Source organism: Garra rufa, chromosome 18, assembly GCF_049309525.1.
Source record: "Garra rufa chromosome 18, GarRuf1.0, whole genome shotgun sequence".
NCBI classification, from domain to species: domain Eukaryota; kingdom Metazoa; phylum Chordata; class Actinopteri; order Cypriniformes; family Cyprinidae; genus Garra; species Garra rufa.
In genome coordinates, this window is record NC_133378.1 from 31514009 (window position 1) to 31530567 (window position 16559).

General features: G+C 32.9%; 3 protein-coding genes across 3 annotated transcripts; 2 read left to right on the forward strand and 1 right to left on the reverse strand.

The window, feature by feature from the left end:
• Positions 1–722: 722 nt before the first annotated feature.
• On the reverse strand, positions 723–7142 carry coq10a (coenzyme Q10A). The gene is made up of 5 exons (XM_073823195.1): positions 6670–7142; positions 4821–4967; positions 4354–4546; positions 4150–4251; positions 723–2399 (listed from the first exon to the last, which is right to left on the reverse strand). The coding sequence occupies exons 1-5, from the start codon at positions 6807–6809 to the stop codon at positions 2232–2234; spliced, it is 750 nt and encodes a 249-aa protein (XP_073679296.1). The 5' UTR covers positions 6810–7142; the 3' UTR covers positions 723–2231.
• A 1987-nt stretch (positions 7143–9129) lies between these two features.
• LOC141291351 (uncharacterized) lies at positions 9130–13957 on the forward strand. Its single transcript, XM_073823524.1, has 2 exons — positions 9130–9264; positions 10324–13957. Exons 1-2 carry the CDS (start codon positions 9221–9223, stop codon positions 11723–11725), a joined length of 1446 nt encoding a protein of 481 aa, XP_073679625.1. The 5' UTR covers positions 9130–9220; the 3' UTR covers positions 11726–13957.
• A 188-nt stretch (positions 13958–14145) lies between these two features.
• Positions 14146–16398, forward strand: snrpg (small nuclear ribonucleoprotein polypeptide G). The gene is made up of 4 exons (XM_073823691.1): positions 14146–14284; positions 14545–14567; positions 15501–15625; positions 16095–16398. The coding sequence occupies exons 1-4, from the start codon at positions 14253–14255 to the stop codon at positions 16143–16145; spliced, it is 231 nt and encodes a 76-aa protein (XP_073679792.1). The 5' UTR covers positions 14146–14252; the 3' UTR covers positions 16146–16398.
• Positions 16399–16559: the final 161 nt, after the last annotated feature.

Below are 16559 nucleotides of genomic sequence, written 5' to 3' on the forward strand. Positions count from 1 at the left end.
AAAACAAAAGATATTTTGAAGCACGTTGGGAACCAAACAACAAGGCAGTGTTGTTATTTTTAACAAAACTAAAGCCATTCAAATTGTTTATGGAAACAGTACTCAAATTACAGACTGAATTGAAAAATATACCTATGTAGAAACAGAAATATAAAAAATGAAAATATATTTTTAAAAAAGCAAATTCAAAATGTTTATAAATACATTCTAAATGTTTACAATGGTATATAAATGATACAAAACACTGCATTGGAACAAAAAGAAAACACAGACACATTCATCAAAATATCTTCCACAGATGAAAGTAATAAACGCAAGTGCTGAGTGAACAATGTCAAAATTGTATTTTTATTCTGTAAATTATAGCCAGTAAGAATCATCTGAGTAAGATCCAAGTCGGGTCATTCTTCTTTGATGGATCAATATTAATGATGAATTTTATGTAAAGATCTGCATGGAAAAGTCTTCATGTCAGGACAGCATAAATAAGAAACTCCACTATGTTCTCGCTGTTATAAATACATGACCCACATACCACCACCTTCCTCAGCTTTCCTCAATCTCCACTGCCGGTTTCACTTTAAATTCTTTGCTCCTTGGTCCTTGTATCACACTCACGTTTTCACAAATACTCAAGCATCTCCTCAACATAGGATTCTAGTTTAAAGAAATCTGCCTCCTGATTAGATCTCAACCAGTTCAAGTAAAACAGACACAAAATATTTGTTTGGAAACAAGTTTATAGATTCTTAAATTAAAAGAAATGCTTGTGCAAGATTATAACACTGACAGGCCTGTTGACAGAGAATTGAGGTTTACTGAACAGATAACATTCATTTCAGAGAGAATTTGTTCCTAAAACTGTGCTTTTCTTGCTCTTACAAAGCACTGCTCATCTCTTTGGTTCTTATTCACAGTTGTTCAACCAAACATTCTCACTTAACAGACATCTAACAAAGTCTTTTAATGATAATCTACTGATAATGACGCTATTTCCACGGAAGACAGTCGTAGACAGTTGTTTTATCAATCGACATCTTGACAATTAGGTTATTTGAAGTCATTTATAAATGCCGTGAACATTTAGATAAGGCATTGAAATGGCTAAAAATAAAATCTCATAAAACAAATGTGCGGAAAAAAAGAGAAAACGTTCGCTATGCTTGTATCCGATGCTTTGCCAACGCATACTGTAGCTTTTCAAGAAATCACAATAGATGAATACAGTAGTGTTCAAACATTAAACAGAAATGGCACAGTCTACATGAACAGGCACAAACTGGGATCACTATTAGGGAACTATTAGGCTGAATCCGTATATTTCTTTCATCTGAATTTCTCCAAAGCCCTGAGTTTGCATTCAAAGAAAGCAAAAGCATGCTAAATACAATTCATAACTCCTTCATTACAATACACTACTTCTATCTACAAACAACGTTTTTTTTTGTCTATGAGGATAAATATTTAGGCGAGAGAAATATGACGTCACTCTAACAGTATAATTCATATTTATTATATTTACAGTTGTGTTTGGAGTCACACACACACACACACACACACACACACACACACACACAGAGCGTGACTTCTTGAGATGAATATTATAAATTCAGTGCAGTGTGGAAGTCAAGTAGGTCACTGTAAGCGTGTTCAAATTCAAGCTTTATGAAGTTTTACTATATTTATATCTAGTTATATAAATAAAGATTTGTTTCAGAAGGAATATTCTGGGTTAATGCATGCTGTTGATTACCACAGAAAATAATATTGACTTAAAGAGCTGCGCATTTGCAGGAGGAAGTAAACAATGGTTGTGCTGTACATGTTTTATTGTTTGTTTTTAAAAGCTGAGGTACAAATCGAAACTATTTGATGTGGTAATCTACAGTGTGCGACAGATTTCAACTAAAATATTCCTTTCAGTTTCAGATTTGGCCCCAATAAACCCACAGCAGGACAAATGAAACCCTTGTGAAATGTCTAAGTATTTAGTTTTTGCACCTCAACTTTTAAATCTTACCGTTCAGAGCTGCAATAATCTATTAGTCTTCATTCACAGTCAAAAAGCAAACAAAAAAAACACGTTTAAGGTGCAGTACCTCAAATGAACTGATTTTTTTTCTAAAAGTAAATGGTATCTATTGTACCATCCTGATGTAATCTAGTGATCTGATTTGCCTTGTGAGTTTTGTGAGTTCCAGATGCAGATGAGTCCCTTGTGAAGGTGCACCTCACGTTTGATGGACCTCGTGAAACATGAGCTCTCGGGGTATCCTCGTCTCAGGTCCGTACAGTTTGCCCGCTCGCCGCTCAAACGCGGCCACCATCTGCTTCACCACCTCGTCGAAAAATACAGTTGCTAACTGCGAATGCAGCAATGAGCGGAACTCGAACGAGACCTGAGGAAAACCAATGAGATCCAGAGAGAGAAACATTATGGACATGGTAAGTTTACTTCCTAATAAACACTGATGGTCCTTGCACAGTCCAAAATTCTCGGCTGAAATTTTAGCACTTTAAAAAATAAATAACAACCTCAAGTTGTGTTATTACGTTTACACACTGCATTCGAAACTTCCGGCCATCATAAAAAAATAAAAAAAAAACACAGATCAGGCTCAATTTTCTGCATTTTTCATATCTGAAAAAACATATGAAAGTTTCAGACTCGGTGTGCGAGGACCTTTAATCTTTCATAAAACATTTCTGCCTACTAGTGTTATCGCTAACTAAAACTATATAAAATAAAGTACATTAAGTAAAACAAAAACATTAAGTGAAACAAAATAAAATACAAAAATCTACAAAAAAATTACAAATATTAAAACTTTTTTGATTTTTGTTAGTTTCCAAGTTGAGTTTTCCAAGTAAAACTAACAAACTAATAAAACTAACAAAAACACAACACAATTACTAAAACTGAAATAAAAATAAAAGCTAAATATACATAAAAAAATATAAAAATAATAATAATCATCATCTGACAAAAACACAACAAAATTACTAAAAAAAAAACCTAAAACTTCTAAAACTGAAACAAAAAAGGTAAATAGATATATTTAATAATAATAAAAATCTGACAAAAACACAACAAAATTACTAAAACTGAAATAAAAAAGGTAAATAGAAATATTTAATAATAATAATAAAAATCTGACAAGAACAACAAAATTACTAAAACTTCTAAAACTAAAACTGAAATAAAACAGCTAAACATTTAATAATAATAATAATCTGACAAAAACAACTAAATTAAATTACTAAAACTTCTAAAATTAAACTCAAATAAAAAAAGCTAAATAGACATTTAATAATAACAATCTGACAAAAATCAAGCAAAAATCACTACAACTTATAAAACTGAAATAAATAAATAAATAAATAAATAGACATTTAATAATAATAATAATAATAGGACGAAAACACAACAAAATCACTAAAAGTTCTAAAACTAAATAGACAGTTAATAATAATCTGACAAAAACAACTAATACTTATAAAACTGAAATGTATAAATCTAAAACTGAAATAAAACTATATAATAATTATAATAATAATAATAATCTGGCAAAAACACATAAATCACTAAAACTTGTAATAAATTTAATAATAATAATAGTCATCATCCGAAAAAACACTACAAAATCACTAAAACTTCTAAAACGGAAATAAAACTAAAAGCTAAATAAACATATTTAATAATAATAATAATAATAATTGACAAAAACACAACAAATTCATTAAAACCTCTAAAATTGAAGTAAAAATAAAAGATAAATAGACCTTTATTAATAATAATAATAATAAATCTGACAAAAAACACAAAATTACTAACACTTATACTAAAATGAAAATGAATAATATATGAAGCCAATTCAAAATACTAATGTATACTATAGTACTATATTATTAATACTAAAATAACACTGCCGTACATCAATGTCTGACACTTTTTTGTTTTGTTGTGTTGGATTAAATTAATGAAAGTGTTGCATGTTTGGATAATCTAAACCAATTTTTACCCTCCTTTAAACTGGGAAATTTCTATTTTACATTAGTAACCAAATAGTAACAGTAACCAAGGGGGGGGGGGGGGGTGTAGCTTAGCGAATGGTCAACTGAAAGCAAAAGTTTGTAAATGATACTCACAGAGAAGTCTACAGTGCATGTGCGAGGATACCCAGGAATACCGGGACTGAAGCGCCATATTGTCTCTAAATGATTAAAAAGTTTCCCGTCCGAACACACTGCCTGAAATGGAATCGGGTAAAATATAATAATTTGCTAAATTTATGTTTCCTTTCATTTCAGTGATGATATTGAAGATGCTGTAAGGCACAAAGGATGACTTACTTTGACCATATGTGGACGGACGTGGCTTATCATCGAAGTGTATCGCTCAAGAATCGGAGGAAAGCCAACTTCCAGCTGAGCTTTGGCGTGACCAGCCCTTTTCATGATGGTTTGGGACTTTTTACACCACGGTACAAAGTGTTTATAGTCGTCCACATTGGCTACCACATCATACATCTCTTGCATTGAGTACCTAAAAAACAAAGTACAGGTAAATATAAACACTTTCATAAACGGACAGTGTTGTTGTTGTTGTTTCATTAATGGTCCAGTATTTATGTCCCTGTGTTTCCAGCTGCTCCACCTCCACTAGATCAATACAAGTCTATTAATTTATTATTTAACATTACAAAAGCTTGCTTCCATCCTCCATGAGGAAAACAGAAGGGGCCATTGTACACGATCAGCCATTAGGTCAATCTTAACCTACCCTAGAATTAGTTAAGGTAGGGTAGAACTCAAATTACCCTAGTATCCTCCTCTCTGAATACTCTTTTCTCTTATTGGTGAGGCTGATGAAAGATCTCCTGTGATGGGTGGGAGTCAAATCCATTTCAGAGACACAGAGAGCGCGAGGATGACGGGTCATCAAGATCCCACAGGAGGACAGGTGCCTAACATACAAACAAAAAACAAAAAAAAACAAAACAGGATTCTGATAAATACAATGTATGCCGTACATACAGGAATAGGTTACACCATCATACTGTGGTACTGAATGATTAGTATACTAGGGCTGTTAAACGATTAATCGCATCTAAAATAAAGGTTTTAAATATACACAGTACTCACACATATACATATACTGAATATATAATTAAACATATAAATATAATACATATACACAGTACTCACACATAAGTAATTATGTGTGAGTACTGTGAGTATTTTGGATGTGATTAATCACGATTAATTGTTTGACAGCCCTATATATCTCATTATATTTCAATGAAATTACCGTTGGTATGTGTCCAAAAAACATGCATCTTCACATGAGCCATACTTCAAAATGTATGTGATTTACAGTCTTATTAAGCAGTTCTCATGGCAACCATAAAATCCTCCTTAATTTTTGTTGCTACTGTAAAAAATCTTAATAAATATCCTAGAAGTAATATAAAAAGCTGTCAGAATCTGTCATTTTATTTACTTTTTATTTTTATTATGACAGTTGTGGCTATGTACACACACATTTTTGTTTACATATATTATTATATATAATTTTGGATGTGATTAATCACGATTAATCGTTGCACAGCACTAGTATATATTAATTATATTTACGTTATATACATTATATGAATATACATATATACATGTGAATATTTTCAAAATATATACTACATGTGTGTGTGTATTTATATATACATTATAAATAAAATACACACATATAAACAAAAACTTTGATTTTGGATGCAATTAATCACGATTAATCATTCGACAGCAGATTCTATATCTTGACTACATCCTAAATAATTTGCATTATTCTATTTATTCTGTTTTTTTATTAGCAATACTTCCTGTTTTAGATTCTATATAGAGTATCTGCTAATAAAAATTGATATAATTTTCATAATTTTAGGCCACACATATCATTATTAAAATAAAATAGTGGAAATACTGTCACTATTAAAATACATAACAAAATAATAGAAGATTCTGACAGCTTTTTGCACTGACATCCCACAGTTTTGCAGTAATAACTGTGATAACCATGGCATTTTAGTGGAAACTGTGGTAATTTTGTAGGATTTTCCAGCCCGCTTTGTTCCAATACTATGCATCAATTGCAGTATATATATTTTTTCAAAATATATACCATATGTGTGTGTATGTATATATACACACATCATAAATATACACAGTGCACACGCATTTATGTAAACTAAAACTTTTAATTGATAATACTTTCTATTTTCGATTCTATACGTTGACTGTATATCCTAAAACTATTCTTAAATTTGCATTATTTTATGTATTATATTTTCATATACAATACTTTCTATTTTAGATTCTATATCGAGCGTCTCCTAATAATCACCGATATAATTTTCGTCATTTTAGGCCACACATATGATTAATAAAATTCTGGGAATATTGTCAATGTTAAAGTACATAACAAAATAATAGAAGATTCTGACAGCTTTTATACTTACAACCCACAATAATAACCGTGGTAACTATGGTATTTGAACTCGCTTTGTTCCGATATTATGCAACAATCACTCAGTAGTAGCACAGATATAACATTGTGTGTTTACATAATATATCGTACTATTCCAGTGTTGCTGCTGAGACGTAAATGCGGTGTTTTACCTGATGGGCCAGTGCTGTATTCTTTCTCTGCATTTATACGGGCTGCTGGAGCGACACGGACCGACCGTCGCTATTTCCAGAAACTCACTGAATGTCCGTACTCCCATCGGGATCCGCCGGACGCCTCCTGACACGGCCATCAAAAATATATCTTAACCTTTTCAATGTTTGTAAAATGACGGTTAATCTCGACCAACACGATTAACACGATAATAAACAAGAGCTCGCTGTCATCTCTGTGAATAAAAGAGTCGGCTGTTTTTTTAACGTCCAAACCCCCGCTCTGCGTTAAATACTTGAAGTACAAGTATCATATTTCGTCTTCTAGATAATCATCTACTGAAACAATAGCTCTTTTCCCTGCGATTGCTCTGAAACCGATTGAGGTTAAACCGGTGAATCCTTCATAAGCTACCGGTGTGCGGGACACTCTGTTCTGATGTGGCACGGTGCGGACAGGTGCAGCTGCCGCCAACTGGACCGGAGGACAGAATGGCACATAAGGAACGCAAATATTATGATTTCATGTCTAAGCTGTCGCATTTTATTTGTATCGTGATAATAAATTATATGGGTGAATAAAAACCAATAACAACAATGAATAGATATTATTAATCCCAATGACAAGGGGTGTCATTTCACCCCGCCTCACTAGGGGAAGACGTTGCGCGGTTTGAACACATTTCATAATAAAGGTCTATTACGAAAAAAAGATGGAAATTCAAAATAATGAGTAAATACTATATATATTGTATGTTTGTGTTGTATATGTTTTCGTTTTTCATTTTAATTTTAGTTTACGTTTTAGTAATTTGTTTTTCTCATTTATTTATTTTCAGTTTTAGTAGTTAGGTTTTTCATCTAATATTTTATATAAAATTTTCAGCTTCGATTAACAAAAACATATTTTTTACTGTTTTATTGCTCTTTAGTATAAACGCTTGATAAATGCTGTTTATGAATTAAAAAATGAAACGCCTAAATTATTATAAGGAACTTTCCTAGATTTTTTTTAATTTGCTGATAATAAATCAGCCTTACATGTTCATATGTGTTTAATTTAATTTTATCCTCACGTTTGTTTATTTATGTACGTGCAGGTAGTAGCTAATGTAAAACGCGAATGGGATGAGGGGAATTGTAGTTTTTTACAGGAGTGTTGGGAGCACAGTAAATATAATGTTAGAAGGTTTGGATGGATAGGTGATATAAAAGCAGAGAATGAGGGACTGTGTAATCAGCAATACTGCTCAACAGTTTGTTTTTCAGATTCCCCCCCTTGGTTATTCAGGATGCCAATAATAGACTTAAACATTCAACATCAAATAAGGGATAATTGCTTACAGATACCAAAAGGTGTTTTAGCACAAAATTATATTAATCAGCAGTTTATGGGAAAATTAATGATTTTTTTACAGATGGTTCTAAAGATCCAGAGACAGGACGCACAGGAATGGCAGTATTTATTCCTCAATATGAATTAGCTATAGTTAGAAGAGCTACAGATAACTTATCAGTGTATACAGTAGAACTTGTGGGAGTTTTAACAGCTCTAAACTGGATTCAGGGAAATAATGTGAATGATGCCGTAATTGCAACAGACAGCTGGTCAGCTCTTTTAAGTATTAAAACTATGAAATCATGCAGACTTGATATTATTTATGAAATTCATCAAGTCATTTTGTGTTTGTATGAGAAGGGCTTGAATGTTGGATTTGTTTGGGTTCCTGCACATGAAGGAGTTGAGGGAAATGAAGCTGTTGATAAGATGGCTAAATTATCATTAAAAATACAAACTGTGGAGTTAAATGTCCCTTTAAGTAAAGCTGAAGGAAAGAGTATTATTAAATCCAGAATTATGGGAAAATGGCAACAATACTGGGATCTTAATGATGCGGGTCGACATTTATATAATATCCAGGAAAAAGTTGGTGAAGGCAGAATAAGGGGCAGAAACCGAAAGGAAGAGGTTCTGCTCACCCGTTTTAGATTAGGACATAATGGACTAAATCAGACACTACACATGATAGGCAAGCATCCATCTGGTTTATGTGAAAACTGTAAAGTAATGGAATCAGTAACACATGTACTATTAGAATGTAGACAATATGAGGAAGAAAGAAGAGAAAGGTTTAAAATGCTAGAGAATAACAGTGAAAATATTAATATTCAGAATCTATTAAAAGGAAGTACCCAGAATGTTGTCAAATATCTCATGAATTACCTGAAAAACACAGGTTTGATGGATAGATTATAATAATTTGTTACTATTTTTATTGTATTTTATTTATTTATTTTTTTAATTTGGTATTGTCATCTACTGTTCCACACTCCAGTCTGGTAGGTGGCGGTAATACACCTTTAAAGCTGGTTGTCAACCGCCAATAAAATCAAATGAAGAAGAAGAAGGGAATTGTAGTTCTTCATACCTTAAGTTAAGTTTAGTAGAAACGCGTTGGAGTTGAAGTGAAAGTCCGTGTGCGTCTGACCTCACAATTTCGCGCATTTTGCGTTTATAAACCTCAAAGCACCTGCTGTAATTTCCACATAGATGGGGGAGAAACCTATTTTGTGTAATACAAAGTTATCGAGCGGGTAAGTTTGTATGTCAGTTGCATGCCAGCAGCGTAGCAATACAGCTAGCAAACTCTTCCTGTGTCAGTGCTGCAGCAAAGCTGCATGTAGTTTATTTAGGTGCCTTCATTTTATAGTCAAGAATATTCATTTGTGTATATATTTGATCAGTAAGGGTTTTAATGTTTTTAAAGATTTTTTTTTCTGCTCACCAAGCCTGCATTTATTTGATCTAAAATACAGCAAAAACAGTAAAGTTGTGAATTTTTTTTAGTAACTGCTTTTAATTTGAATATATTTTGAAATGTCATTTATTCCTGTGATCAAATGCTAAATTTTCAACATCATTGCTCCAGTCTTCGGTGTCACATGATCCTTCAGAAATCATTCTAATATTCTGATTTGCTGTTCAAGAAACATTCATTATTAATAATATCAATATTTACAAAATATTACAAAACAGTTGAGAACATTTTTCAGGATTCTGTGATGAATAGAAAGATCCAAAGATCAGCATATATCTGAAATAAAAAAGCTTTTGTAACATTATACATTATACCATTCAAAAGCTCAGAGTCAGTATATTTTTTTTTGGTAAAGAAATGATAAAAATGTATTTAACAAGGAAAAAGTGATGATAAAGACATTTATAATGTTACAGAAGATTTCTATTTCAGATAAATGTTGTTCTTCTGAATTTTCTATTCATCAGAGCAACCTGAAAAAAATTCTACTCCGCTGTTTTAAACATAATAAATGTTTTTTGAGAAGCAAATCGGAATATTAGAATGATTTCTGAAAGATCATGTGACTGGAGTAATGATGATAAAAAGTCAGCTTTGAAATCAAAGGAATAAAGTACATTTTAAAATATATTCAAATTTTATTTTAAATAGTAAAAATATTTTGAAATTTGACTGTTTTTGCTGTACTTTGGATCAAATAATTGCAAAAAAACATTAAAAATCAAACTTTTGACTCGTAGTATATTTATACGCATTAGAATATAAATTAAAAATGATTTTTGAATTTATGATTAAATGGGATCAATTTGATTGACTTTTTTCCATTTCTTCATAGGAATATGGATTCTGTACATTGCTGGAATGGAGCAAAAGGTGACCAGATCTCCACTAGGGCTAGACCCATGACTGCTGAAACCTTATCCAAACTGGCGCAGCTGATCACTTGCATCGAGTACAAACCAAAACCACAGCCGTCTTCCTCCATCTGCAAAGACTGCGGCCACAAATTCTCTGACCCGAGCAGTCTTTTGCGTCACCAGGAAAGGGAGCACGCCCTGCAAAAGCTCCATTGCTGTCAACACTGTGGCCAAAAATTTTCTTTGCCCTCTAGTTTGCAGCTACACAAATGCTCTCAAGCCTCATCCATGTGCCATAATGTGCCAGAATCTTCAGAAGATCCCTTCTATCATGACAACAGCCCCTATGCATGTGCCCCATGCGGACAAGCCTTCAGCCACAAGCAAGAGCTGTTGCACCACCAGCAGGCCGGAGGCTGTCAGCCCGCCAAGACCCTCAAACCTCCTTCACCTTTACACGCCTCCTTGCCTCCATCTCCTCCAAGCGTCAGCGCGTCTCTTACCAAATGCACTTTGTGTCCCAGAACGTTCCGTTCTTCTGCTGCACTCGCTTGCCACATGCGCTTTTCTTACGCACATATGAATAGCAGCGTAGAGAAGAAAAGAGTTGTCATTGTAAGTACAATAAAGAAGAAGAAGAAGAAGAAGAAGAAGAAAGTTCTCATGTCAAGTTCGTCGTTTCAGTGCCGTTCCTGTGACAAATCATTTTCTAAGACATCGCTGCTCCATCAGCACAGGAGAGAGGAACACCGGCGGAAGGTAAAGGCCACTAGGCAAAGGCGGAAAGGTGAAACCTATCCATGCCTGCACTGCGGAAAAGAGTTCCTGCATCATCTGACGCGTTATGCGCATTTTAAACATTACAGCTCTCACCATCAGACTCACCTTAAACTCAGTGGCAAATCATCCAGCACTGAAGCAGGTGGATTCCACCCAAAGGCAGCTAAGGAACTCCTATCTTCTCAAGAAAATAGACCAAAGAGAGGTAGACCTAGAACCAAAATTCGACCTGTTTTGATGGAAACCAAGCAAGAGGATTCCAGTGATGAAGATGAGGATGCTAGTGATGAAGATGAGGATGCCGATGCCGAGTATCCTTGTACCTCGTGCGATCAGGTCTTTAGCTCCAAAGCTAAGCTGCACGTCCATGAGAAAGTCCATGAGGAAGTTCCTGAAGAACATCACCAACCCACTGACACATACAGGTGTTGTAGTGTGTGCACAGGTGGGATTCCCCTCACTGAGGTTCCAGAAGATTGTGAAAAGAAAGTCTATCACTGTGTGCCATGTGCCGAAGCCTTCATAGCCCTGGATGCTTTTCTAGAGCACTGCCAGAAACATCTGATACGTGAAAATGTAGATGAATTCAGTGATGATTAAAAGAGCTTCCATTTTTTTGTAAAGAATAGTTCACCCCAAAAATAAAATGCTTGGTGTTTACTCACTCTCATGTCGTTCCAAACCTGTATGAGTTTCTTTATGTGGAACACAAAAGAAGATATTCTGAAGAACCAAACAGTTGTTGGTTTCCACTGACCTCCTGAAATACTATGGAAGTCAATGGGGACCATAAACTGTTTGATTTTCAGTGTTCTTCAGAATATCTTCTTTTATGTTGAACATAAGAGAGAAACTCAAACAGGTTTGGAACTACATGAGGGTGAATAAATGATGACAAAATTTGAATTTTTTGAGAGAACTGCCTTTTAAGGAATAGTTCACTCAAAAAAATGCATACTTTCTCACCATCATGTCGTTCTAAACCTGTTTGCTGTTTTTTTTTTTCTTACAGAACAGACTATAAAAGTGCTTCAAAAACAAAAAAAGTGAATATTTTTACATTATGTGCATAGAGGTTTTATGACATGAAAGTGAATAAATAATTATACAATTTTAATTATTTGGTGAACTATTCCTTTAAAAATTAAATGTCTGTTATTATTTACTCACCTTAATGCTGTGGAACCAAACAAAATGCTGATAACCAAACAGTTTGTTTCCATTGACTTCCATTATATTTTTATCTATGTAATGGTATTCATTTTCAACAGTTTTGTTACAAACTGTTTTTAAAATATCATCTTGTATGTTCCACAAAAAAAGACATGCAGGTTTGCATCAGCATAAGGATGAGTAAATTATGACAGGTTTTTTATTTTTTCAACTATCCCTTTAAAGGGATAATTCACCAAAATTAAAATTTCATCACCATTTACTCACCCCAAAAATCAGGTTTTGAACGACATGAGGATGAGTAAATAATGATAGGGTTTTAATTTTATAAACTATTCCTTTAAAGGTATAATTTACCCAAAAATGAACATTTTCCAGGTCGTTCCAAACCTGTATGCGTTTCTTTCTTATGTTGACCATAAAAGAAGATATTTTTAGGGATGTTGGAATGTTTTATGTTCCCAACTGACTTCCATAGTATTTCTTTCCCTACAATTGAAATCAGTGGGGACTAACAACTGTTTGGTTCTTCAAAATATCTTCTTTTGTGTTCAACATTGGTTTGGAATGACATGAGGGTGAGTAAATGATGATAATTTTTTTTTTGGTGAACTGTCCCTTTAAGGGCAGGGAATTCATTCTGCAGATGTTTCAGGCTATCAGGAATTACATTCATCAGGCATCTAAATATTATCAGTATTTTTCAGGTTTTGATTTCTGTGCTTCATGAGGTATAGTGTTGAACACAGGATAACTCACTTCCACCAATCTGAGCCAAACTGCCAGACAAATAACGGGTACTTACTTAAAACCACTTCAAGTTCTACTTCAAGATAAATGTTTTCCATACCTCTTTACAGATTTACTGTGAGAATATGGTGATTTTTTTTTTTGACATGTACAAGTATAATACTTCTGTTTTCTAGACAGCCAGTGCCTTGCTGAAACACAAAACCAGCTAAATGTATGTGCTGCTGCTTGTTGTCTGGGCATATATTTGGATCTGGTAGATTCGGCTACTGAAGTGTTTCAGTTTGTTTATATTATCTAGCATTTTAATTACATAGTGAAATTTCAGTTTGTATTATATAAACAAAGTAAGCATTATAAAGTTGTAGAAGAATATAAATAGTAGCATGCTTTATATACAAGATATTTTATGCTATGAATCCAAATATTGCAAGTAAATTGGATGAATAAACTATGTGCAGTTAGGAGACCTCAGATTAGGTGACTCAGAGAACAAAACAAGTCCATTATATTGTTTAATTTGTACATCAGGGCTTCTTAACCGTCATTAATCTTAATTTCTGATGTTTTGTGTAACACTTCTAATGTTTTCTATTCCTAACACCAGATGTTTTTTTGCACTGACTTTTTTTTTGTTGTCTTTGAACACTGTATAATATTCACTTTATGACTCGCATTGTAAATGATGAGTGCAGATACAACTATATTGTCCCCCCAAATCTTTTATTAAGAGTATAGACTGGAGGCATTTTAGGTTTAGTTCTCTCTCTGGGTTTGTTTACTTGTGGCTACCTCCAGTATCTCCTGCTTTGTCCCGAGATGTGTGATGATTTATCTCTTTATCCTTTGAATAATGTTTTTTTTTTTTTTTTTGTAGAAAATTTACCTCATATTACGCATTATATTGTTCTGGAATAAATCGTTTGAAAAGGTTTGGTGGTTTTTGTTGTTATTTTTGTTTCCTTTTGCAAATCACAATTTGTGGAATTCACATTTGAGGTGGAAATTTTGTTTTCATCGACATTACATTGTGCAATGTTATTGACGTTCGTTCTCCGGTAAAATAGGAGGCGGTATTGCGCACCGTGACTGGTCTAGAAAATCCCGCGACCTAGTACGCCACTTCCGCCACAGTTCATACATTGTTTGAAACGTGTTTCAAACGTTTCTGTTTTACAAAACTACTTGATCTAACGAAATCAACATGAGCAAAGCGCACCCTCCCGAGCTGAAAAAGTAAGTATTTCAAGCTTTTTGTTGAGTGTGATCGTAGGTCTCTTAGAAATGCGATAAATTTGAGCATCGCGTTATTGTACTTCGTTAGCCGGTTTGTCTATAGCTATTTCGTAACTACATTATATCGTTCAAACCCACCTGCAATTGCAGTTTTTTTACGCATTCATATGAGTTCGAATGTTTGGTGCAGTATCTGTGGAGTATTGGTCAGATTAGTATTGTGGTTTTAATAAAATACCCGTTTTGTTTGTGCCTTTTAGGTTTATGGACAAGAAGCTTTCACGTGAGTATAATGCATGCTTTTCTAATACATTATTATTCAATAAAAGAAAATATCTGAAATCTGGAACTCTTCATACACTACTAGTCAAAAGGTTTTGAACAGTAAGATTTTTAATGTTATTTTTAAAGTCTTTTCTGCTTATTAAGGCTGCATGTATTTGATCCAAAGTACTGTTTTCTATTTGAATATATTTTAAAATGAAATTTATTTTTTTGATCAAAGGTACATTTTCAGCATTACTCCAGTCTTCAGCGTCACACGATTCTTCACAAATCATTCTAATTTGCTGTTCAAGTATTATTATTATATTTATTTTATTATAATCAATATTTAAAACATTTGAGTACATTTCAGAATTTATTTGAAATTAAAAGCTTTTGTATTGTTTTGGTAAAGAAATTATAGAAATTAATACTTTTAAGGATGCTTTTAATTGATCAAAAATGATAAAGACAAAAGAATTCCATTTTAGATAAATGCTGCTCTTCTGAACTTTCTATTCATCAAAGAAACTTTAATAGAAAAAAAATAATTAAATTTCTATTCCGCTGTTTTCATCATAATGATACTAATAATATGTTTTTGTGCAGCAAATCAGAATATTAGAATAATTTCTGGAGTAATAATGCTGAAATCACAGGAATAAATTACGTTTTATAATATATATTTAAATAAAAAGTGGTTATTTTTAAACTAAAATATTTCAAATTTTTGCTGTACTTTGGATCAAATAAATGCAGGTTTGGTGAGACATATTATAGAACTTTGACTGGTAGTGTAAGTAATCCTAAAAATATTTAAGTGTATTTGATTGTGATTCTGTGTGTGCAAGTATTTAAAAGTGAATAATTAATTTGTTCTACAGCATGAAAGTGACAGCATAAAATAAACTTTCTTTTGTAAATAACGTTGTTTTTATGCACTTTTTTTTAGTAAAGCTCAATGGTGGACGTCATGTTCAGGGCATCTTGCGTGGATTTGATCCCTTCATGAATCTGGTCGTTGATGACTGTATAGAAATGGCTCCTGGAGGACAAATGAACACAATTGGGATGGTGGTTAGTACTCAATACAACAATCTAGTATCAAACATATTGCATAATTCATGGTAAAACATAACTAGCTGGCACAAGTATTTTATAAACTACCAATCAAAAGGTTTTTTTTACGTTTTTTAAGCGATGTTTTTACTATTAAAAATAACTACAATAATTTATATTTTAAAATGTGACTTATTTCTTTGATTTCAGATGTTTAAAATCATTACTGCAGTCACATGATCTTTCAGAAATCATTCTGATTTGCTGCTCAAAAAACATTGTTGAAAACAGCCAAGTAGATTTTTTTTTTTTGATCAATAGAAATATAACATTACAAAAGATTTTTAATACTCAGCTGTTTTAAATGTTGCTAATAATAAAAAAAAGTTTCTTGAACAACAAATCAGCATATCAGAAGGATTTCTGAAGGATTTTATTCTGTGCAGTGATAAATGATCTCTTGCTTTCTGTTTTGGTGTCTCTTCAGGTGATCAGAGGAAACAGTATAATCATGTTGGAAGCTCTTGAACGAGTATGAGGAGGATGCCCACTTTCTTTCCCTGCTTTTGATTTTTTTTTTTTTTCTTCCTTTTTTGTATCCAGCAAATATCAAAATGGATTTCTCATGTCTGTTTACAACAAAGGCTAAATATTAAAGCAGAAATCCTTGATTTTGTTGAAAAAAATGTTCTGTTTTATAAACACTTTTGTTTTTATATTTTCCTATGTCTGTAGAAATTTGTGTACACAATTCATACATTTTTGTGAATAAATGGACTACAGTGTGATTAGCCCAACGTGTCTTTGTAAATTCACTTTTGACTAATATTTGATTTAACCAATTCAATAATCTAGACTTGTTAGAGAAGTTCAAATAGAGTTTATCACGTAAACGGTGCCACTGAACCGAACGAAAGTCACATATTCTGCTGATTATTGTTGCTGAAAATGG

Excerpts from the sequence above, each read along its gene's own strand:
- LOC141291351 (XM_073823524.1), top strand. The coding sequence starts at position 9,221 with ATGGGGGAGAAACCTATTTTGTGTAATACAAAGTTATCGAGCGG. Across the intron at positions 9,265-10,323 it reads AATACAAAGTTATCGAGCGG|GAATATGGATTCTGTACATT; the intron begins GTAAGTTTGTAT and ends ATTTCTTCATAG.
- coq10a (XM_073823195.1), bottom strand. The coding sequence starts at position 6,809 with ATGGCCGTGTCAGGAGGCGTCCGGCGGATCCCGATGGGAGTACGGACA. Across the intron at positions 4,252-4,353 it reads TCCGTCCACATATGGTCAAA|GCAGTGTGTTCGGACGGGAA; the intron begins GTAAGTCATCCT and ends ATTCCATTTCAG. Across the intron at positions 2,400-4,149 it reads CATGCACTGTAGACTTCTCT|GTCTCGTTCGAGTTCCGCTC; the intron begins GTGAGTATCATT and ends GGTTTTCCTCAG.
- snrpg (XM_073823691.1), top strand. The coding sequence starts at position 14,253 with ATGAGCAAAGCGCACCCTCCCGAGCTGAAAAA. Across the intron at positions 14,285-14,544 it reads CACCCTCCCGAGCTGAAAAA|GTTTATGGACAAGAAGCTTT; the intron begins GTAAGTATTTCA and ends TGTGCCTTTTAG. Across the intron at positions 14,568-15,500 it reads TATGGACAAGAAGCTTTCAC|TAAAGCTCAATGGTGGACGT; the intron begins GTGAGTATAATG and ends ACTTTTTTTTAG.